The sequence below is a fragment of the Lepidochelys kempii genome, chromosome 1, assembly GCF_965140285.1.
Source record: "Lepidochelys kempii isolate rLepKem1 chromosome 1, rLepKem1.hap1, whole genome shotgun sequence".
Lineage (NCBI taxonomy): Eukaryota > Metazoa > Chordata > Testudines > Cheloniidae > Lepidochelys > Lepidochelys kempii.
The window spans coordinates 28,891,905-28,915,955 of NC_136380.1; the positions used below are offsets into that span (position 1 = coordinate 28,891,905).

Consider the following 24,051-nt stretch of genomic DNA (forward strand, 5'->3'; position numbering starts at 1 on the left):
ACGAGCGAGCCCGCAGCTTCCGAAGCGATCTACTCACCCACGGGATGGGTCATGGGTTGCTGTGCAACCCGCCGGGGGCCCTGAACCCCCCCGCCAATACGAGACCCCCACCCCCCCAGCCCTCTGTATGACGCCTCTTATTATTGCGACCCTGAATACCAGGGGCTGTAGGATGGCTCTCCACAGGTCCCAGGTGCTCTCTTACCTTCGGGAGGGGAGGTACTCTGTAGTTTTCCTGCAGGAGACCCATACAGACCCGGCTGCCGAGGACAGGTGGCGGCTGGAGTGGGGGGACGGGGTATACTTTAGCCACTTTGCGACCTGGCAGGCTGGAGTGGCAACCCTATTTCTCCCCCAACCTACGGCCTGAGGTGCTAGGGGTCAATGAGGCCGTGCCGGGCCACGTGCTGCACCTTCGAGTCCGTATGGAGGGGCTCGTGGTTAATCTTGTTAATATCTATGCCCCACAAATGAGCTCCAGGCGGCCACAATTTTATCAGCAGGTGTCCGACTTTCTCGGCACCCTGGATTCGCATGAGTGCCTGGTCCTGGGAGGGGACTTTAACACCACCCTCGAGGAACGGGACCGCTCAGGGGCCGAACCGAGTCCGGCCGCCGCGAATATTCTCCAAGGGATAGTCGACCATCACTCCCTAGTGGACGTCTGGCGCGACCATCACCCAGATGACACCTCCACGTTCACCTTTGTCCGGGTGGAGGCCCATCGGTCACACCACTCTCGGTTGGACCGTATTTACTTATCCCGTTTCCATCTTTCACAGGCCCACTCCTCCGCCATTCGGCTGGCCCCATTCTCCGATCATCATTTAGTCGCTGTAACGGTTTCCCTCCGTGCAGAGAGACCGGGGCCGGCCTATTGGCACTTTAATAACAGCCTGTTGGAGGACGAGAGCTTTGTGATGTCCTTCCGGGAGTTTTGGCTGGCCTGGCGAGAGCAGTGGCGTGCCTTTCCCTCGGTGCGGCGATGGTGGGATCTCGGGAAGGTGCGCGCCAAGCTCTTCTGCCGTGACTACACTCGGGGCACCAGCCGACGGCGAAATGCGGCAATAGAGCAGCTGGAACGGGAGGTCTTAGAGATGGAGAGGCGCCTGGCCGCCGATCCCGAGGACCCGTCCCTCTGCGGAGCGTGCCGGGAGAAGCGGGAGGAGCTCCGGGCCCTTGAGGACCACCGGGCCCGAGGTGCCTTTGTTCGATCCCGCATCCGCCTCCTTCGGGAGATGGACCGCGGCTCCCGCTTCTTCTATGCCCTGGAGAAAACGAGGGGGGCCAAGAAACACGTCACCTGTCTTCTTGCGGAAGACGGCACCCCCCTCACGGGTCCGGAGGAGATGTGTGGGAGGGCCCGTGACTTCTACACAAGCCTTTTCTCCCCGGACCTGACCGATCCTGACGCTTGCGAGGTGCTCTGGGAGGAACTCCCCACGGTCAGCGTGGGCGACCGAGACCGACTAGAGCTGCCTCTCACCCTGGCCGAGTTCTCGGAAGCCCTCCGTCGCATGCCCACCAATAAATCTCCGGGCATGGACGGGCTGACCGTGGAGTTTTACCGCGCGTTCTGGGACATTCTCGGCCCAGACCTAGTCACCGTCTGGGCTGAGTCCTTGCAGAGCGGGGTCCTCCCTCTGTCATGCAGGCGAGCGGTGCTCGCTTTGCTGCCGAAGAAGGGGGACCTCCGCGATCTACGAAACTGGCGTCCCGTCTCACTCCTTAGCACGGATTACAAAATCGTAGCGAAAGCAATCTCGCTGCGGCTAGGGTCCGTGATGGCGGACGTGGTCCACCCAGACCAGACCTATACTGTCCCGGGTCGCAGCATTTTCGACAACCTCTTTCTCGTCCGAGACCTTTTGGAACTCGGGCGGAGAGATGGTCTATCGTTCGCCCTCCTGTCTCTTGATCAGGAGAAGGCGTTCGATAGAGTAGACCATGGGTACCTCCTGAGCACTCTGCAGGCGTTTGGATTTGGACCTCAGTTTGTGAGTTTTCTCCGGGTGCTGTATGCCTCCGCGGAGTGTTTGGTTAGGCTCAACTGGACCCTGACTGAACCGGTCAGCTTCGGGCGAGGAGTGCGGCAGGGGTGCCCCCTCTCGGGCCAGTTGTATGCTCTGGCGATCGAGCCTTTCCTCTGTCTCCTCCGCAGGAGGATGACAGGGTTGGTGCTGTGGGAGCCGGAGCTGCGGCTGGTCCTGTTGGCGTACGCCGATGACGTACTCCTCGTGGTCCAGGACCCGGGCGACTTGGTGCGAGTGGAGGCATGCCAAGCCATCTATTCGGCAGCCTCCTCCGCCCGAGTCAACTGGGTCAAGAGCTCTGGCTTGGCGGTGGGGGACTGGCGGCAGGTGAGCTCCCTCCCACCCGCACTTCAGACCATCCGGTGGAGTGCGGGTCCACTGCTCTATCTCGGCGTTTACCTTTCCGCCAAGCATCCTTCCCCGCCGGAGAACTGGCAAAATTTAGAGGGCGGGGTGATAGAGCGGATCCGGAGATGGACGAGGCTTCTCCGATGTCTCTCCCTCCGAGGGAGAGCACTGGTGCTTAACCAACTAGTCCTGTCCACGCTCTGGTACCGGCTCAACACCCTGGCCCCGGCCCCGGGTTTCCTGACCCACCTCCGGAGATTGATTCTAGAGTTCTTCTGGTCAGGAATGCACTGGGCCCCTGTTGGAGTTCTTCATCTACCCCTGAAGGAAGGAGGGCAGGGCCTGAAGTGTCTGTACACCGAGGTCCGCGTTTTCCGCCTCCAGGCCCTGCAGAGGCTCTTTTATAGTGCAAGTAGTTCGGCATGGAGCATACTGGCGCACGCCTTCCTGCGCCGTTTCCAAGGGCTTCGATATGACCGGCAGCTCTTTTATCTTTCTTCGAGGGGTTTTCCGCGAGACCTCTCCGGGCTGCCGGCCTTCTACCAGGACCTCCTCCGGACCTGGAAATTGTTTCTAACAACCAGGTCTGTGGCGGCCACCGTGGGGGCAGATCTCCTCACGGAGCCCCTGCTACACAACCCCCAGCTCTGTGTGCAGGTGGCGGAGTCCCGCTTGGTGCGCCAGAGGTTGGTCCTGGCGGAAGTTACGAGGGTCGGAGACCTCCTGGACTACGACCGGAGAGACTGGCTGGATCCCCTGATGCTCGCTCGGCGCATGGGGCTCTCCAGCCTCCGTACCCCCCGGCGCGTACTTCAGGAGGTGAAGGCCGCCTTGACCCCCGCTGCTCGGGCTTATGTTAGCCGAGCCTTGTGCGAGGGCGCACCCCGCCCATCCCTTACCCCAGGCCCGCCGGACCTTTCCATCGGGCCCCCACCCCGTAGATCCCAACACACCCCTCACCCTTTCACTGCAAGCCGGCTGCACGAATTGCAGCCGGTTAGCTTTCAAATTGCTTCACGGAAATACTTATATACACTTACGCTTCACACCCTTCACGCCCACACCCTGGTGTCCCGCCCCGATACAAAGTGGCGGGATCTCCTGCCACCTTTGGAGGGTGAGCAACCTCGGTGGGCCAGCCTGTATTCCACCCTGGTCCCAAGGCCCGTCGGGGACATCAGTTGGCGGCTCCTTCACGGAGCTGTGAGCACGGGCGTGTTTTTGACACGGTTTACCCCCATTCCGGACACTTGTCCTTTTTGTAATGTGAGGGAAACCCTGGCGCACACGTATTTAGAGTGTGCCAGATTGCAGCCCCTTTTCCGGCTCCTCACAAATATTTTATTACGCTTCTGGCTTCATTTTTCCCCCCACCTCTTTATCTATACACTTCCCATCCACGGCCCCACAGAGTCACGGGATCTTCTGGTCAACCTCCTCCTAGCTTTGGCTAAAACAGCCATTTATAAAACCAGAGAGAGGAGGTTGGCCCATGAAACGTCCTGCGATTGTGGGGCCGTTTTCCGATCCTCAGTACACTCAGGTATCCGAGCGGAGTTCCTCTGGGCGGCGTCCACCGACTCCCTTGAAGCCTTCGAGGAGCGGTGGGCGCTGTCTGGGGTTCTCTGCTCGGTGACCCCGTCCGGTTCCCTCCGTCTGACCCTTTGATTGAGGGGAAGAGCGAGAGACGCCAGCCCCAGCCATTGCCGCTGTGGATACCATCATTCCTGTCATCTAGGAGGGGTCCTATAATACATGGGTGTCTACCCCCCACTCCCTAAACCGCCCACCCCGCAGCCGTGCCCATCTTACCGGGCACTCTCAGGAGAGGGAGGATCGGTGACACTGGGCGCGGCACTGGGTAACTTGAGGGGGTGGAAGACCACGAGTGTCGAGGAAGCCCCCCCGCTCTAGGCCACCAGGTAACTCAGGAGGGTGGAAGACCACGAGTGTCGAGGAAGCCCCCCCGCTCTGGGCCCAGGCTAGCCTGAACACTTCTCCCTCCTGAAAGCTGCTGTGTTATACCTTCTGATTGCGTTGTTTTGTTGCATAGTTGTTTTGTTTCCTTTGGTAATTCTGTAAGCGTTACCAATAAACTTTCTTTCTGTTTCAAAAAAAAAAAAAAAAAACCTTCCCTGTTACCTTACCCAGGGAAAAGGGACCTACTTAGCCTGCTCTCCTCCTCCTCCTCCTCCTGCCGCCGCCGCCGCCGCCCTCTGGCCTGGGCTTTCCTTGCTTTTTGCCCCTGCTTTTGGCTTCCCCCCCGACCGGGCCAGATGCTCTCCCCCCTTTCTTTTCCTTTTGTTGTTATTTTTCTTTCTCTGCTATTGCTAGAGTGCCGGCCGGCTGCCAGCTGGCTGTTAGGCCGCCCGCCCTTGGACGCTGCTGCCGCTCCAGCTGAACCCCCCCCCCCCCGAGAGAGGGGTGGCCTGCCGGCCCGCTTCCCCAGAGCGGGGGAGTGGAAGGACCCAGCCCCAGCCGCTTGTTGTTTGTCTGTGGACCCATCTCCGGTTGAGAGGAATCTTATCACTTGCTCCGGCATTTCTGGAATGCAAAAAAGAAAACCCGGAACAGACAGAGAAACAGCCGTCTACCAGAGGAACATCGCCCGGGGAACTTACAAATCATGGTGGAAAGGGTCCAAGACTGAGTAACTTTCGAACTGTGCTCTCGTGTGGGGGGAGGCCTTGACTGTGTCGTGACTGTGTTTGTAGGGACACAGGGGGTGTGGCACGGAGCTGCCCCTGATCCATCTGTGTCCTCCCAACCCCCACACTACCATCTTCACAACTGCCTCCTCCACCGTCATTACTGGCTGTTTAACATCTGCCTCTGGACTTCGCTGCTCGCCCTGATTCCACCGTGTGGGCCAGGAGCACCAGCCAACCAAACAGGATTCTCTGGACAAGCGTACGGTGGTTCATGTGCCCCCCCCCAAACTGCCTATCCCACAGCCTGTCCCTTTTTACCTGACCCCAACTCCTGTTAACCACCTGCCACCGCCCCCGCTGGGGCATCGGCACTGGAGGGCATCGGGGTGATCTCCGCCACTGCCATGCCCACCGCCTCCCCAGACTCTAGGGGAGCCCCCCCCAGCTGGCGGGAAAGGCCAGGGCAAGAAGAAGGGAAGGGCCCCGCTAAAACCACCAGGCCCTCCATGGCAGGGGCCACCCCCACTGCTACGGCCCCGCCACCGACCATGGCATCCCTCCCCGCTGCCCCCCTTCACCAGCTCTGCGGGTGTCCCTCCCTCACCCCCCAGGATGTATGCCCGGGCGGCGGCAGCCCCCCCACCTGCCGCCTCGTCATCTCTCCCGCCCACCGCCTCCGCCACCGTCAACAGCGGCAGGGGCCCCTTCCCCACCCTGACAAGGAAGCACGGTGTCCGATGCCTCCTGGTGCCCGCCTCGCCCCACGTGGAGACCTACGTGCAGGCGTTGGCGAGGGTGGTGGGGCCCTCGGCCATTGTGACGGCTTCCAAAATGTATGGGAAGGTCATCTTCTTCTTAGCATTGGAGGCTGCCGCCCAGGAGACAGTGGAGAGGGGCCTGGCGGTAGGGGGGGCGTTTGTCCCCCTAGAACCGCTAGAGGACCTGGGCGTCCGCCTGGTCCTGACCTCTGTCCCTCCTTTTCTCCCCAATGCTGCCCTGTTACCTGCCGTTTCCACCCTGGGGAAACCTGTTTCTGTCATCAGTCCTCTCCCGTTGAGCTGCAAGGACCCCACCCTCCGTCACATCTTTTCCTTCTGCCAGCAAGTGCAGCTTCTACTGCCATCGGCAGCGCGTGATGGAGAGGCGCTCGAGGGTTCCTTCCTAGTCCCCCACCAGGGGGCCCGTTACCGGGTGTATTTCTCCGCGGGGGAAGCCCGGTGCTACCTCTGTCGGGCGTCCGGGCATGTCCGGAGGGACTGCCCCTTAGCCTGGCAAGGAAGGGCATCTGGGATCCCCGAGACCCGGCAGGACATCGGCCCCGTCATTGCCGACGCCCCTGGACGCCCGATACCCAAATCTGCCCCCCCATCTCTTCGGACCACCACTTCTGCTCAGGTCCAAGCGGCACCTCCCCTACAACGCCCAGACGAGCGGGAGAGCCCCGCCCTCGCTGCTGACAATCTGGCGGGGCCTATGGAGGAGGGGGTGGCAGAGATACCACCAGGCATGGGAGAGAGCCTGCCCCAGGGAGAATCCTCCCTCCCTTATGCCGCCCCACAGTCCCCTCCCAAGTCCCTGAGCCATCGCCTTTACCCCCTGACACGACCCCTGCTAACCAGCCCCCAGATGATGCCATGGAGGGCTGGGCCCTAGTCCAGGGGAAGCGAGGCAAGCGGAAGGCTCGAGCTCTGCCTCATCTACCCGAGGCGGAGGCCTTCTGGAAGACCAGGAAGGGGGGCACCGATGCCGAACCTTCCGCTTTGCCCACGAGTGCGTCCCATCCACTGGTGTCAGCCGGGAAAGACGTGGTAGCACCGGAAGGTAGTGTCTCCCCTCCACGGGAGACCCTCCCCTCCGAGACCCTTGAGGAAGCCCCTTCTGTCCTGACACTACCCGAAGCCCCCGTGAACCCCAAGGCAACCACCGTGGCAGGTGCCAGTGGGGAGAATCCTGGGGTGATGGAAAGTGTCCTCTCCTCTATGTTCGAGGAGATCGAGGCCCTAGATCTGAGCCCGGTTGCCCAGGGGGAGGACGACCTTTTGCCAGCAAACCTCGATTTGGGCGACCTCACTCCACCCCTCTTTTCCCCATGCTCCCTCCCCCTAACTGCTGCTTCTGCTCCCACCTCCGAGGAGCCCCTGGACTCCTCCATTGACCCGGCTGCTGATGGCACCCCACTGATGACCACCGAGCCCACTGAGGTGACAGCCGGTGCCACGCGGCCAGGACACGAGTCACCAGGGCCCCCTCGCGTTGGTGCGGAGCAATCTATTTTCTTCCCGGGCGGGGGCCCAACAGAAGATAATCCACCTCCTGATGCTGTGGCCGCTAAATCCACCATAGAGCCCGCGCCCGGTATCACTGAGAGCTCCCTCCCTACCCCCTTGACCCTCGAGTCTGAGCGGGAGGCGCCACCATCCAGCTGCTTGCCTCCCGAAACCCAGAACCTCGCCCCTGCTCCTGCCCCTGCTCCTATCCAATTTACCTCCTGCAATGTTATTGCCGCCACCGGGGCTGTCTCCTTCCCTTTCCCAACTGATGACACCCAGGGAGCGGCCTTTGTGTTCTCCTGTCCTGACCCATTAGGAGCTGCTATCTTCCCTCCACTGCCCCCTATCACCCCAGAGCTTGAGGGGGGCCTAGAAGCTCCAGCCCATCAGGCACCCCGTCGGGGGTCCGCACCCTGCTTGTCCGTTTTAGTGGACCACGGGGCTGCACCAACGGCCCCGCCGGGGAACAACCGGGAAACCGTAACCCCCCCCCCCCATGAGCTGCGAGGAGAGCTGCGGAAGCTTTTAGAGGATGTCCGTGGCTCCTGCAACAAGGTACAACTTGTTCTCCGGCGATGGGGGGATTTTTTTCAAATCCTCCGGGCCACAAGGGCCCTCATGGGGGAAGGTAAAGGAATGGGGAAGCAGGATGCCGCGGCCTATTGGCGGGTCCGCGTCTTCTGTGACCAATTACTCACCTACGGGATGGGTCAGGGACTGTCGCACGGCCTGCTGGGGGATGCGAGCGTCCCTGCCAGTGAGGATCCCCCCCGGGTCCCCTCATGACACCTCTCACCATCGCAACGTCGAACACCCGAGGTTGTAGGATGGCTCTCCGCAGGTCCCAGGTGCTCTCCTTCCTTCGGGAGGGAGGGTACTCTGTGATTTTCCTGCAGGAGACCCATACGGATCTGACCGCCGAAGACAGTTGGCGGCTGGAGTGGGGGGACAGAGTCTACTTTAGCCATTCCATGATTTGGCAGGCTGGAGTGGTGACCCTGTTCTTCCCCGACCTACGGCCCGAGGCGCTAGGGGTCTCCGAGGCCGTGCCGGGTCGCCTGCTGCATCTCCGGGTCCGTATAGAGGGGCTTGTGGTTAACCTCGTTAACGTCTATGCCCCGACATCGGGCCCGGAGCGGCTGCAATTTTATCAGCAGGCATCCACCTTCCTCGGCACCTTAGATTGTCACGAGTGCCTGGTCCTGGGATGGGATTTTAATATCACCCTCGAGGAGCGAGACCGCTCGGGGACCGAGCAGAGCCCGGCCGCCGTGGACACCCTCTGGGAGATAGTTGAACATCACTCCCTAGTGGACATCTGGCGTGACCACCACCCGGATGACACTTCCACGTTCACCTTTGTCCGAGTGGAAGCCCATCGGTCGAACCACTCCCGGTTGGACCGCATTTATTTATCACGCTTCCATCTCTCACGAGCCCACTCCTCCAGCATTCGGCTGGCCCCATTTTCTGACCATCACCTAGCCACCGTGACAGCCTCCCTCTGTGTGGAGAGGCCGGGGCCGGCCTATTGGCATTTTAACAACAGCCTGTTGGAGGATGAAGGCCTCGTGATGTCCTTCCGGTAATTCTGGCTGGCCTGGCGAGGGCAGCGGCGTGCCTTTCCCTCGGTGCGGCGATGGTGGGACCTAGGGAAGGTGCGTGCCCGGCTTTTCTGCCGCGACTACACTCGGGGCACCAGCCAACGGAGAAAAGCGGCAATAGAGCAGTCGGAACGGGAGGTCTTAGAGCTGGAGAGGCATTTGGCCGCCAGCCCCGAAGACCCGCTCCTCTGCGGAGCGTGCCAGAAGAAGCGGGAGGAGCTCCGGGCCCTCGAGGACCATCGGGCCCGGGGTGCCTTTGTTCAATCCCGCATCCGCCTCCCTCGGGAGATGGATCGCGGCTCCCGCTTCTTCTATGCCCTGGAGAAAACAAGGGGGGCTAAGAAACACATCACCTGCCTCCTGGCAGAAGATGGCACCCCCCTCACGGAACCGGCGGAGATGTGCGGGGGGGGCCGAGCCTTCTACGTAAGTCTTTTCTCCCTGGATCCGACCGACTCTAGCGCTTGCAGAGTGCTTTGGGAGGAGCTCCCTACCATCAGCGCGAGCGACTGAGACCGGCTAGAATTGCCTCTCACTCTGGCTGAGTTCTCGGAAGCCCTCTGTCGTATGCCCACTAATAAGTCTCCAGGCATGGACGGGCTGACCGTGGAGTTCTACCGCGTGTTTTGGGACATCCTCGGCCCAGACCTAGTCACCATCTGGGCCGAGTCTCTGCAGAGCGGGGTCCTCCCTCTTTTGTGCAGGCGAGCTGTGCTCACCTTATTGCCGAAGAAGGGGGACCTCCGCAATTTATGAAATTGGCGTCCCATCTCGCTCCTCAGCACGGACTACAAAATCGTAGCGAAAGCAATCTCGCTGCGGCTAGGGTCTGTGCTGGCGGACGTGATCGACCCAGACCAGACCTACACCGTCCCGGACCGCAATATCTTTGATAACCTATTTATGGTTCAGGACCTTTTGGAACTTGGGCGTAGAGACGGTCTGTCATTCACCCTCCTGTCCCTAGATCAGGAGAAGACGTTCGATAGGGTGGACCACGGGTACCTCCTGAGCACTCTGCAGGCATTTGACTTTGGACCCCAGTTTGTGGGTTTTCTCTGGGTGCTGTACACTTCCGCAGAGTGTCTTGTTAAGCTCAACTGGACCCTGACTGAACCGGTCAGCTTCGGGCAAGGAGTATGGCAGGGGTGCCCCCTCTCGGGCCAACTGTACGCTCTGACGCTCGCCCGGCGCATGGGGCTCTCCAGACCTCGCACCCCCCGGCGAGTACTTCAGGAGGCGAAGGCCACTTTGCTGCCCGCTGCTCGAGCTTACCTCGACCGGGTCCTGCTCGAGGGCACACCCCACCCACCCTCTATCCCAGGCCTGCTGGACCTTTTAATTGGACCCCTGCCCCGCAGACCCAATCGACCCCCTTACCCCTTCACTGTGAGCCGGCTGCATGAACTGCAGCTGGTACACTTCCAAAATGCGCCAAGGAAACATCTATACATGCTCGTGTTCCACACCCTTCATGCCCTCACCCTAGTGTCCCGCTCCGACACAAAGTGGCGAGACTTTCTGCCACCTTTCGAGGGTGAGCAGACCCGTGGGCCAGCCTATATTCCACCTTGGTTCCAAGGCCCGTCGGGGACATCAGTTGGCGGCTTCTTCATGGAGCTGTGAGCACAGGCACGTACTTGGCGTGGTTCACCCCCATCCCAGATACTTGTCCCTTTTGTGGTGTGAGGGAAACCCTGGCACATGTATATTTGGAGTGTGCCAGGCTGCAGCCCCTGTTCCAGCTCCTCACAAATCTCCTATTATGTTTTTGGTTGCATTTTTCCCCTCACCTTTTTATTTATGCACTCCCTGTCCGTGGCCTCACAAAGTCGCGGGATCTCCTAGTTAACCTCCTCCTGGCCCTGGCTAAAACGGCCATCTATAAAACCAAAGAGAGGCGGTTGGCCGATGGAGTTTCCTGTGACTGTGGGGCTGTTTTCCGATCCTCGGTCTGTTCACGTATCCGGGCGGAGTTCCTCTGGGCGTCATCCACCGACTCCCTTGATGCTTTTGAGGAGCGGTGGGTGCTGTCCAAGGTTCTCTGCTCGGTGTCCCCATCCAGGTCCCTTTGTCTCTCCCTTTGATTGGGGGAGAGAGTAATGGATCCCAGCCCCAACCATTGCTGCTGCGGACACCACCACCTTAGAGGGGTCCTTTCACACGTGGGTACACGTGCCCCCGCCCACCCCCGGATTGTCCACCCCATGGCCTGACCCTCTTGTTGGGTGCTTTCAGAGGAGGGAATTGTTGGTGACACTTGGGCGTGGTGCCAGGTAACTCGAAGGGGTGGAAGACCATGAGAGTCGATGAAGCCCCCTCGCTCTGGACCATCAGGTAACTCAGAAGGGTGGAAGACCACAAGAGTCGAGGAAGCCCCCGCTCTGGGCCCAGGCAAGCTTGAACACTTCCCTCCCCTGAAGCTAATGAGAAAACAGTTGTGATTGGTTGCTGTGTTACACATTAAATATGCTGCTGTTTTTACTTTGTGTGTTATGCAAATAAAAAAACATCTTTTGCTTCAAAAAAAAAAAATTACTCTCTTATAGCCATCTGGCCCGACCCTGTCACAATACACACATGTGAAATTTTTAAAGATGTGCTAATCAAATTCTTAAGTACATGGCAAAACTTAAAGCAAGTAATTGTAAATGTTTTAGTATGATTTGGCTCAATGTTGATAAAGCACTCTCCCTGACCTCAGCTCAAAAAGCCTATCTAGCAATCCTGCCAGTAGCTCCCTCTCATTTAAACCAGGGACCACAAGTTGAAGCACCCTGGCTAATTGCTACTGTTACAGCAGTCTCTAAGACACAGGTTATACAGCTACAGAACTGGTGGCAACTTTTTTTACATTTTTTTTCCCCTGACAAATGCCGATTTGTCGAAACCCAAACTGTTCATGAAACAGCGTCAGGTGTGAGACATCTGACTTAAAAAAATTTTGGTTAAAAAAGGTTTCAACTCTGTTGAACCAGAAAGTTTTGATGTTTCAAGTTGTTCTGAAGTTTTAGTAAATTTATACTAAAAATGTTAAAAAAAGAGAAGTTAAAACTGAGAGAAAACATTTCAATTGACCTGAACTGATTTTTTTTTTCCAGTTAATGACAATTTTTGAGACTTCAACTTCATCCTGGTGTGCGAATGGATGGGAAAAAATTTTGAAATGTCAAAAATTTTCACAGGACAAGAAAACAAATTGCCACTTCACCCTAGTCAAACCAACACCTAAACGTAATCTGGAAACTGTACACCCTTTCCATGTCTTGCACCCCCATGTGTGGTCTGGGCACAATTTGGCCAATAGGGTTAGACATAGAAATACTAGTTTCGCTCTGCATCAGTGGTTAGCTGTTTGCAGATTTTGAAGCCTGGCAATTGCAATAATTCACAATAGGTTTTGGTTATTCCTCAGAAAGAACTCCAGGAGGTGTTACCAGCAACTCTCTGACACTGTATGGGAAGCATGGACCTTGGTGACAACTGGAAGCTGGATGAAATCAACTGGCTGACTCACAGTGGTATTTTTCACTTTGCTAGTGACAGAGGAGGTATGGTAGCTGTGCAGTTTTTAATCCACCTGTTTAATCACTCTGTGCTCCAGACCCAAAAACCTTCCAAACAACAGTTTTGTGGAAACCGAAGTGTTTTGCTTTAATAAAAATGTACCACCCAACTCTATTTATTTTCCTTTAGTGCTGGTGACGGCCAGTCTTGGCACCTGTTACATGTCTTGGGAATTGTCCAAGGTATTGCATGGCCTTTATCCCTACAAATGCTTTCAAACTATTGGACCTTGTCCTTTGGCTTAGGCAGCAGGGGCTTATGCAACACAATGTACGGCCAACCTGTGGAACTCGTTGCCGGGGGATGTTGTGAAGGCCAAAATTATAACTGGGTTTAAAAAAGAATTAGATAAGTTCATGAAGGATAGGTCCATCAACGACTATTAACCAAGATGGTCTGGGATGCAACCCCATGCTCTGGATGTCCCTAGCCTCTGATAGCCAGATGCTGGGATTGGACAACAGGGATGGACCACTCAATAATTACCCTGTTCTGTTCATTCCTTTTGAAGCATCCGGCATTAGCCACTATTGGAAGACAGGATACGGGCTAGATGGACCATTGGTCTTATTCAGTATGCCCATTTTAGATCCATAGATCCTTGGTTCAGTCCCTGGAGACAATGACCACAACCACCAGAACATGTCCTGTTAACACTAGAGATTCTGATGCTATTCAGCAGTCTCTAGCTATGAGGTATAGTATGTGTTTGTGTTGAAGTGAATAAGGCTGTACTAATAATAAGCTGATAAAATTGTCATTTCGCTGCTTACCAAACTTGGATAGCACTTCACCTGCACTGGTGCTAGGGCTTAAATTCAGCAGGAACCCACTGGAGCAGAGCTTTGGTAAATATTTTCAAACCCGTGGGAGCTCCGCTGGAGGTGCTGGTGCCTCCCAGCACCCCGCTAGGTCCTGGGGGACTTAAGTCCGGAGCCCTGAATGGGGGGAAATAATCTTTGAGAATTTAAACCCTGACTGGCGCCATCCTGATCCTGCAGTCCACCTTTGTTAGAGAGGATGTGCTGCATCAGGGGCGGGGTCAGGGAAGATTCTCCTGATGGTGGTCCATCTGAATGCACCAAATTGTGGGTCTAATGTACTTAAATATTTGCACAAAAATGTAATTTCTTTTCCTCACAGTCCAATGTGGAAGTTGTAGGGGAAAAGAAGGCTGTTCCACAATAGTCTGTTTGTTTAAAAGGGTATGAAGTAAGGCTGGATAAGGCAACAGATAATTTAAGGTTCCTGGCGTAATTACTTTGTCCATTTTAAATATCTAGAAGAAAAACATTTTATATGGTCTTATCTCAATTCCCATTACTATTGATTTGTTGAACACTGGCCATGTGCTCAGGTCTATGTTATTCTTTCATATTTACATTATGGTAGTTCCCAGAGGCCCTGATCCTGTTTGTGCTTGGGGGCTGAACAAATAATGGTAGACATGGTCACTGCCATCAATAATTTACACTCTAGGAAGACAGGCAAAATATAAGGATAGAGAAGAGAGAGATGATCAGATATAATGATTAGATACATTTATACAATTTGGGTATGTGTGTGTGCACATTTATCAATCTGTGTTCCAATCTACTCTATAGTTTTGCAAATAAATATATTAGATCTGACGGGAAAAAATTCTAAACATTTTTCAAAAAATTTATTGCATTTTTAGAATTTTGAAAAACACTGAAATTTTTATGAAAATTTTTGAAAATAATTTTTTTTCCACCTGCTCTGAAACAAGCATTGTCTTAGCGAACCCTCAGACATCTCCCGCCATTGTCCCTCGACCTAACCATTAAATGTTGGCTGATGTCTTATTGGCACCATAGTATAGTCTTGCCTCAGCTAAGGTCAGGAAAGGAAGGATGGGCTTGTGGCTGAGGTTGGCCTGGGATTCAGGAGATGTGGATTCGTTTCTCAGCTCTGCTATAAACTTCCTGTGTGACTCTGGGCAAGTCACTTTGCTTCTTTGTTCTTCAGTTCCCCATCTGTTAAGTGGGGATGATTCACAGATAATAAGGCCAGAAGGTACCACTGTGATCCTCTAGTCTGACTTCCTGTAAAACACAGGCCATAGGACTTTCGTGTTTGAATTAGAGCAGTGGTCACCAACCGGTCGATCATGATCAACTGGTTGATCCTAGAGGATCTCCCAGTCGATCGCGATCTCCAGTGGTGCAGCGGGGCTGCCTCTAAGGCAGGCTCCCTGCCTGCCCCAGCCCCACACCGCTCCAGAAAGTGGCCAGCGCAGCCCTGCACCCCCAGGGGTGGTGGGTGGGGGGGGAGGGTGCGCGGGGGGGCAGGGGTCTCCCTCCATGTGCTGCTCCAGCCTGCAAGCACCGCCCCCGCAGCTCCCATTGGCCACAGCTCCCTGTTCCTGGCCAATGGGAGCTGCAGGAGCGATGCCGGCAGAGAGGGGCAGTGCACAGAGCCACGTGCCCCCTGCCCCCCCAAGGGGCCACAGGGGCACGTTGGCACCTTCCGGAAGTGGCGTGGGGCCAGGGCACGCAGGGAGCCAACCTTAGTGGCAGCCATGCTGCACCGCCGACCGGGAGCCGCCAGAGGTAAGCGCTGCCCAGCGGGAGGCCACAACCCAACCCCCAGCCCTGAGTCCCCTCCCAGAGCCACCAACCCATACCCCCTCCTGCACCCCAAGCCTCCTTCTGCTCCCCAAGCCGCAGCCCTGAGTCAGCACCACAAACCCCCTCCTGCATCCCAACCCCCAGCCCTAAGTCCCGTCCTGGTGCCAGCACTCCATACCCCCTCCTGCACCTCAAACCCCCTCCTGCACTCCAAGCCCCAGCCCTGACCTCCCTTCCAAGAGCCAGCACCCCATACTCCCTTCTGCACCCAACCCTCTGCCCCAGCCCTGACTCCCCTCCCAGAGCCTGCACCCCCTCCCCTTCCTGCACCCCAACACTGTGTCCCAGCCTGGAGCCCACTCCTGCACCCAAACTCCCTCCCAGAGCCCACACCCCCTCCTGCACCCCAGCCCCTGCCCCAGGCTCAGCCCAGAGCCCCCTCCCACGCTGTGAACCCCTTGGCCCCAACCCAGAGGCCGCACTCCCTCCTGAAACCCAACCCCCACTCCAGCCCGCTCAAAATGAGTGACAGTGGGGGAGAGCAAGCAATGGGGCAGGGGGAATGGAGTGAGCAGAGCGAGGCTTTGGGGAAGGGGTGGGGCCCCAGGGAAGGGGCACAGTAGATCCTGTGTTGCCCTTAAATTCGAAAAGTGATCTTGCGCGTAAAAAGTTTGGAGACCACTGAATTAGAGCATATCTTTTAGAAAAACACCCAGTAATGATTTTAAAATTGCCAGTGATGGAGATTTGTAAATTGTTCCATTGGTTAATTAACCTCACTACGGTTAAAAATTTGCATCTTATTCCCAATCAGAATTCGTCTGGCTTCAGCCTCCAGTCATTGGATCTACTTACAGGTTTGTCTGCTAGACTGAAGATCCCAATAACAAAGACAGTATAGTATAATAGTACTTCCTTACCTCACAGGGGTGTTGTGGGGATAAATTCACTGATGTGTGTGAAGTGTCAAGGTCCTTTGGTGAGGGTGACTTGCTAGATTTCAAGTCCCCATGTCTTATCCTCAGTGTAGGATAGTCCCTAGTGATTAATTTTCTTCTAGTGCCTTGTGAGAGTTTCTCCTGTGAGTGTTACAGGTGAAAATTCACAGAGTTAAAGGGCTCGCTTGGTCTGCTATTCAGGAGGAGGGAGAAAACTGGGCTGTAGCCCTTCCCCTCCTCTCCATAGGTTGAAATGTACTCTGGCTACACAACATCCCCATTTGATAGACAAGAGATTTTGGTATCTGGGAGATCAAATCCAGTGACTGAAGGGGAAAGAGTCTCTTTGGTTTCTTTGTTATTTATTTGTCTTTGAGGATCTGGCCTTTTTCAGGGTTTTTTTTCTTTTTAAATAATTGAAAAACAAACAAAAAATCTCAAAGAGGGTGGGAGAGTTAATGCCGAATACGTTTGCCTGCTGTGGTTGCCTAGCAACCAGTGGGCAGGCAGGCCGGATGGCAAAGAGGGGCCTGCAGTAGCGAAGGGAGGTGTTTGTGTCCATTCAGGTGGACACAGGATCGGAGTGCTCACTTCTGGAGCCTCTGCTCTGGTTAATGATGCTTCTGGCCAATCTTTGGCCACTAAAAGGGACAGGCGATGGGAGTGGCGGGGCTTCTGAAAAGTCTGGAGGACACAGCAGAAAATGAGGTTGTTGTTTTACATGTGCAGCCTGGGTGTCCCATCACGGATCAGAATGGTGCAGTGCAGCCCCCCAGGACTCTGCCAGCGCAAAGTGTATGGGTGCTGGTGGGACGATGAGTTTTCATTTTGCAGCAAGAATATGCTTTGGTTTTGGGGCTGAATTGACCCAAAGTTTCTTTGACAATTGCTAATTTCCAAACAGACATGCTGAGAGAAAGCACCACCTGGCAGAACTAGTGGCGAGCTAAGCAACGGCCTCACTGCAGTGTTACTAGAAGCAGTTTTATTTCTCTAACAATATACATCTATGAATCAGGCTGCTCTTTCCAGGCATTTGTTCTTCTTCCTGCAGACAATGAGATTTCTGAAGGCGCACCAGCACCACTCAGATTGGATCAGTTGGGTAAGTCCCATGCAGAGCATATATTCCTATGTCTTTTTCTTCTCTGCATCCTATACTGTAATTTGGATGAGAAGACTTAGTTAAAAAATAGGGCAGCTGCTGAGTGCAGTCTGCCGCATAAATGCATCATTACCAGTGGCTCCTTTCTGCATTGCTTTTAAATGCACAGACCAGAGAGGTGGACACTGCTGCATACTAGGAGATGTATTTAGTACCTTTCTGAATCACATTTGCTTGGGTATTTAATTTTGTGCCAAGAGCTTGCACATTTCTGTTGCAGAAAGTGTAAATGCTCCAGGTTTTTGGAAGTGCAGTTAAAGTTTAACCCGTGCCTGGCACCAGCACTTCTGTAACTCTCTGCTCTGATGGTTAGTGCTACAATGAGCTCCCAAAACTTTGTCCTCTGGTATGCTATGTTCCTAGTGGTTAGAGCAGAGGGGAATCAGGACTAGAAATGTGTGAAATCTGAGGAGTGAAGAGTCCAGCTCCCAGAATGAAATCAATAGTTCACTTCATATGGGTTGGTTTGGCAGGGTTCGACAAACTTAGGGGAACATACAGTCAGCCCCTTGCTTGGGCTCAAGATCCCACGCACTTTACCTTCAAGTGGGGAACTGGGTGCTGGTGGCCTGCTCTATCCCTGTTAAGTCTTGTAGCTAGAAGTTCCCCTGTTTGGGCTGCAGGGGGCACTAGGTAGCTTCTTGGGGGCCACCCAGTGTAGGCGACTGGCTCAAACAGGCATAAAGGCATTTCTGGGGACTGGGTGACCATCTACCCAAATAATGCAACAGGAAGCAGCAAACAGACCCTGCTGTCGGGTCTATGAGCTGAGGCTGAGAGACACCCCCTAATTATTTGCTTGGGGTCCTCCAGCACTTGCTTTCTAAGAGAGATGATCCATAATCTCTAGCAGGTTCATTAGGACATCGTTAGGCAATAAAGGTCATGAGTCTTCTCTTAACCCCAGCTCAGCAGGGCCATGGCAGAAGTAGTCTGTTTTGTAGCCCTAGCTAGAAGTGCTGTATTGAGGCAGGCCAGAGAGGATGAGATGGACTACATGTTGCTCATCAGAAGATCCTCAACAGGTGGCTCATACCATCAGCGCCAGTAGAGACAGCTGAAGATATTGACCACCTGTTGCCCTGAGGAATGGGGAGAGGGCATGGAGACACAAGAGTGCGTGTGTGTGTATGTGTGGTGGTGGTGTGGGTCATGCTTTCAAGACTGCCTGACAAAATGAAAAATGAGGCAAGAGGTTCCCGGGTAGTTTAGAAGTAGGAAAGGTTGGAGGTGTAATATGCAGTAAACATGCGAAGTGCAGTTATTCTAAGAGAGCTGACTAAATATGTTCTGGTTCTATGGGCAAGTGGCTTCTCAGAAAAGCTGGTGGCATCACAGCCAGCCTGGCGTGCCTAGCCTGCTCCATTGTCACACTGACAGTTCTGCCCTACTGCCATTGAGCAAGATGGCTGTTCAGCAGCAGGTTCTCAGCATGGGAGAAGCGGAAGCTGAGGCACTCACAGCAAAAGCGGTTATCCTGAGGAAGAGGTACACTCTTTCCCCATATAACCCCTTGGTGCCAGTGGACCTAGAACAATGGCTTTCCCTTTGTGCTTATGCTTCATACCAAAGTCATCTTAAGTTAGGGTGGTCTCAGGTATGAGCCCAGTGCTCTTTGTCAGCATTCTGCACTGTGAGGGCTCTGGGACCAAGTGACGTGATTCACATTACTAAACAACAGAGAGCAGACCTCTCTAAAACCAAACACGTTAATTATGTTCTCACAGAAGGAGGTGGGCAGAGTCTAATCTGAGGTGCACTGATATTTCAGGACTGTATTTGTTTGTGGTACGACTTTCAACATTCTGTTTAGCTAGACATGCAGAAAGACCCTTCTCTTGTGGTTCCCCCCAATCCTCCCCACTGCCTCACAGAAAGTCATGCACTTTTAAACTTGACCATTGGAGCAGAGCATCATGTCTCATAGAGGGCAACATTATGTGTCCATAAGAACGTACAATTTCCCTCATTGGATCATTAAGTTCTGGTATTCCACCTCCAGGAATGGTCATCACATGAACTTCGGTGGGAAGTGAATCTTCCTTCCCCACCACTCACAGTGCACCGTTTGTGCAATGTAGTTGGGGGGAAATGTCTTCCCTGACTCCTTCATTGATCATTTTATGCTCTGAAGCCTGAGATTTGAGTATTGCTGTGAACATACACTCCTTTTTCTGAAATACTGGTTTTCTGGTAAGGAGATTGGATTTTATGGAGACACAACCTCTTTTGGAGACAACATACAGGAACTGATAGATCACCAGCATCCTAAAGTAAAACACAGGGTTGTCCATAGGCAGAATTAAAAATGAGAAACAAGGTGGGTGAGGTAGTTTCTTTTATTGGACCAATTTCAGGAGACCTGAAGAAGAGCTCTATGTAGGCTCAAAAGCTTGTCTCTTTCACCAACATAAGTTGGTCCTATAAAAGCTATTATCTCAACCACCTTTTCTCTCGAATATCCTGGCACCAACACAGCTACAACAACACTGCATAGAAGAAAAATGGTCATTTTATCATGTACACATCTCTACTGTGAACCTCTGGTGCCCAGAGTTTGGATTTCTTAATGCAATGCCTAAATGGAAACTATATTCTAAAAACTGGATTGTAGGGAAGCTCTTGTGAGCTCTGTCTGCTTGATGTCAGGATTGAGATTATTAAAAAATAATCCATACTAGATGGGTGTCTAGTCTAGTGCTGAATATCTCTAGCGATGCAATGTCAACAGCCATCCTTTGGCTGCTTATTCCATTGCCTAACTGATCTTATAGGTCTAAAATCTGCAAATTACTTAAAACGTACTTGCCCTGCTGCAGATTCCAACTCTTCCCTTCTGTGCTTTTCTTATTGATCCCTCACATCTTCAGTCTTTCTTTACGTACCTTTTGTCATTGTTTTTGCCCTTCCCTTGACCACATCCTCACTAGTGATGGCTGAACCTCAAAAGTTCTAAGATCTGGTTTGGTTAAATGAAACAGCAGAGAGTTTGGATGATCAACTAGCAAGATCTTTTGGACCTACAAAACTAGGCTAACTGTGTCTTTGCCACAAGCTCTAAGCAAGGGATAGAGCATTACTGTGCTTCTCTGAGAGTAGACCAGGAACTTTATTGTGACCTAGGACTCTCTGGTTCCATTCCTGCTCCGAGAAGGCAATAATCTGTGCCAGCCCTCTACTCAGTGCAAATCACTTTCCCTGGTGTGCTGGTACAACTGGCAAGTTGAGGGTGCTCCCACCCAGTTTCTGCTCCCCATCTGAACACTTGTGTGGGAAGGGGAGTAGCGGCTGTGTGGGAACATTCAACGTCCCAGAGGCCAGAAATTATTATTAAACGTAGTTTTGGTTGCACCCTACATTTCCATTGTTCCTTCCAAACCTAGAGTAAGACAGGATCTCACATCTAAACTAGATAAGACCAAAACAGAATATGAGACAATTGTGCAAAAATGGAAGAACAAGGAAAGATTAGAGCTTAGAAGAAGGAAGAGAGTTTTTAGCAAGACAGAGGTGTGTGTGAGAGAGAGAGAGATCGAGAGAGATCTCCTCATTGTCAGATAGTTAGAGACTTCCAAGTACAGAAGTGCTCCAAGCACTTTCATGAGATTCGGGTCCTTCCTGCTTCCTATATAGCTTGAAATATCATGAGAATGGTCTTTATTATGGTATTTGGGTTCTTTTGGCTTCCAGCATGAAACATAATAGAGGAGAAGAAAGTTTAACCAGTTTTTTCCCCCCACAGCTCATAAAAGGCTTGGTTTGGATGATCAGTACTGTCGTCCCTAGCAGTCACCAATGAGTCTGATCCTGCATGACAAAGGGAATCTCCTGAGTCGAGCTTTGCACGTTCAGTTTCACAAGAGCATAGGAACTGAGGGTGATGAGAAGCCTCCGGAGGTATTCATCATCTGACACAATTGTGCCCTTTTGTAGCTGCTAGCTGAAGTGTCCCGTACTCATTCCCAAGTTAAAACGATTGTGATAAGCAAGTACTGGAAGCATCATTTTGTCAGGGGTCCACAATGATTAGCCTAAAATGAACTCTTCTCTCTTCTTCTCATCCATTCTGTCTACTCTCCCAAAATTCAGGATTTCTGCACTTATGATTCTGCCTGTGACTGTTGTTCTGTAAATGATGAAAACAGAATATTTCACACTTGCTCTGCAGCCTAGCAGAAGAATGTTGTATTGTCTCCTTGGTGAGCTGTGAGGTGGAATTTTTAGTCTCGGAGAAAGGAAGGGCAACGGAAAGATGCTTTCTTAAGGAGGGGCGTCAGTTGATGCTGCCACAGCTACATCCTGCTTCTGAGTCACACCCAACTGGAAGTGTCACTAGAAATTGGTCTGTTTGCTGCTTTAGGATAAGATAGTTGAATATCAGGATGAAGAGAGGCCAGATGAGGAAAGATGTGTGCGAAGAAAGAGCTCTCTCCCTACATGAGTGGATCAGAGAAATCTGTGATAGAGTAATGGAAATTTGATAAAAGTGGAAAAATAAAATGGGGGGATGGGGTTTGAGATGGGAAACCCACTCTTCCTGACTCCAGATCTGAATGCTTTTGTAAAAGACCTAATACATCTGTGGAAATTCTTAGAGGCTGTGCACCAAATTTCCTGATAGCTGAACACGTGTGATTATCTAGATGTACTAGGGGAGGCATGCTACAACTACTGTGATTGCAGGAAATACAGTTTCTGTGGTACGTTGTTCCTGTGCAACCATTACAACTAGGAATCCAATCCCATTTGACTTTTTTAAAAATCCCTTGCCTGTTTGTTCCCATTGCTTAGTAGCCACCAGCTGCTTTTTTTCCTTGTTCTGACTTCATCTCTGGCTGGAATGAATCCAGGAAGCTAGTGCTCCATTTAACGGAGTCCTCTGCCAGAAACGAAACAGGTCAAATTATTAGAGGAAAGAAAAATGAAAGCTCTTTGGCAAAATTGGGAAAACAGATGTGCAGAGATGACTTTGCTGTCTGTAGTTGCAATGCAGCCTATTAAATGCACAGCGGAGGGGAGCTGATAAATATGTACAGCCGTCACCATAGTGAAAACCTGGCAGTGGCTATTAATTTAGTGCAATAATATATTTCTTTTAATGCTCACCAAGATTTTGAGTTTACTGGCCATCTGGTAGCTGGATTGTTTAAACACCTTTTGCAGATGGAATTATGGAACTACTGCTTGAAGAGCACAAGTGGATGTGCCTCTGCTCATAATTTAAAACATTTCAGAGAAGCTGATGACTGTTAAAATAATATCTGCTGAAACAAGCCGTGTATCTGGGATAAATGAAGTTAGTGATTAATCAGAACAGCTACATTCTTTCCATCTGACTGGGCAGGAGACATGGTAAGGAGGCTTTTTTTTTAATGGATCTGTGTTACTTACTAAATTTACTCTAATAAAACGTCTTCTTTATAGACTGTATTTTAATTCCACGTTTTGGTTCATGCTGTTGTCCAAGCATCTTACCATGACTATTTTGGTTGTTCCTATCTTAGGCTGGCTGTACATACACTATAGCAGGGGGTAATGCTAGTGGGGCTGTAAGTCGTGGGCTGCCTAGTCTAACATCAGAAGTGGCAGTCACAATCAAGAAATAATATGGGGTGCAGGCATTTGGGGTTGCCAAATTGTCGGCTGGAATGGGATAATTATTTGTTTGTTTGCATTTAGAGTCAATGTGATGACATGCGTAGGTGGTTTTAAATGTAATGAGCATCAATACCAGACTGAACTTACTGTTCAGAACGGCCGAGTCCACAGGAGTTCAGTGCTCTTGCCTGCAGCCTGGGTGTAATAAACATCACAGACCTATATAGTAAAAGGGAGTCACTAACACAGAGCTGACTGGGGACTCGAGATGACACAGGAGGTTGGTGATGACTCAGTGCAGAAGGGTCATTAGAAATGCGTGGAAAAATTTGTCACGTTTTGGGGAACGTTTGCTCTGCCCACTCCCAACTAAAGCAGAAATGTGTGGGAAATCTGGGGAAGTTTTTTTTTCCCCTCTCTCATAGATTAGAGAGCCTTCCATTTTTAGATTGCTGGTCTTAAATCTGTTCCAGGGCCCTTGTTAGCAATAGGTGGCTGGTCATGGGCCTATGTGAAATGAGATCATAGAATCATAGAATATCAGGGTTGGAAGGGACCCCTGAAGGTCATCTAGTCCAACCCCCTGCTCGAAGCAGGACCAATTCCCAGTTAAATCATCAAATTTGATGATTTATCATCAAAAAGATATCATCAATCCAGTTCATAGTGAATTCTTGTTTACATGACTATAATAGGCATCCTCAGCAGAGAGGCCAAAGACTGTGTGGGCATGGGAACTGAAATACCCTCTTGTCCCATTTAGGGTTACATTCTAACTCCATTAGACAAGTGGTGTGAGGAAGCTTGAGCTCCTGCTGGCCTGTACCAGACCTGTCACCTACTAGAGAACTTCAGTCTCCAATCTTGCACCCTTCACAACCACTAAATTAATTGTGAAGTCAAAACAGAATTGAACAAGAGAAGGACTTTGAAAAGCCCTGGCAAATGTGTCTCCAAAAATACAGGGTTTGGGGGGAAAGAGAAACAAAGTTACATAGGCAGAAAGAGACCATCATCCTCTGAAATTCAACACAATCCAGATCATGCATTGTGCGTTGAAGGGGCTATAGAAAGACGTATTAGGATATAATCCTCTTTGCAGGTGCCTGTAAGGATAGGCTAAAACACCAAACCAAACCTTTCTAAACACTGGGTTGGAGGAGTCTCTGGCTAATGTAACCAGACTCAGTTAAATCCCACAAATCTAGTTTTATTCAGATTGTATAAAATTCAATACAGGATCAAGGTAACTAAAGAAAAAATAATTAATTTACAGAAGCCTTACC

The 24,051-nt window shown here is 52.4% G+C and overlaps 1 protein-coding gene across 2 annotated transcripts in view; it reads left to right on the top strand.

Annotated features, from left to right (window-relative positions):
• AMOTL1 (angiomotin like 1) overlaps nt 1–24,051 on the top strand; it is a 140,133-nt gene that overhangs the window by 3,474 nt on the left and 112,608 nt on the right. The window contains exon 2 of one of the 2 annotated variants that reach the window (XM_078852313.1): nt 12,322–12,457. In XM_078852313.1, coding sequence (XP_078708439.1) covers nt 12,364–12,457 — 94 coding nt within the window. In that variant the 5' untranslated portion in view covers nt 12,322–12,363. Of the gene's footprint in view, nt 1–12,321; nt 12,458–16,972; nt 17,108–24,051 lie in introns of those variants that run through there. The other variant, XM_073337507.2, reaches the window with a different exon arrangement.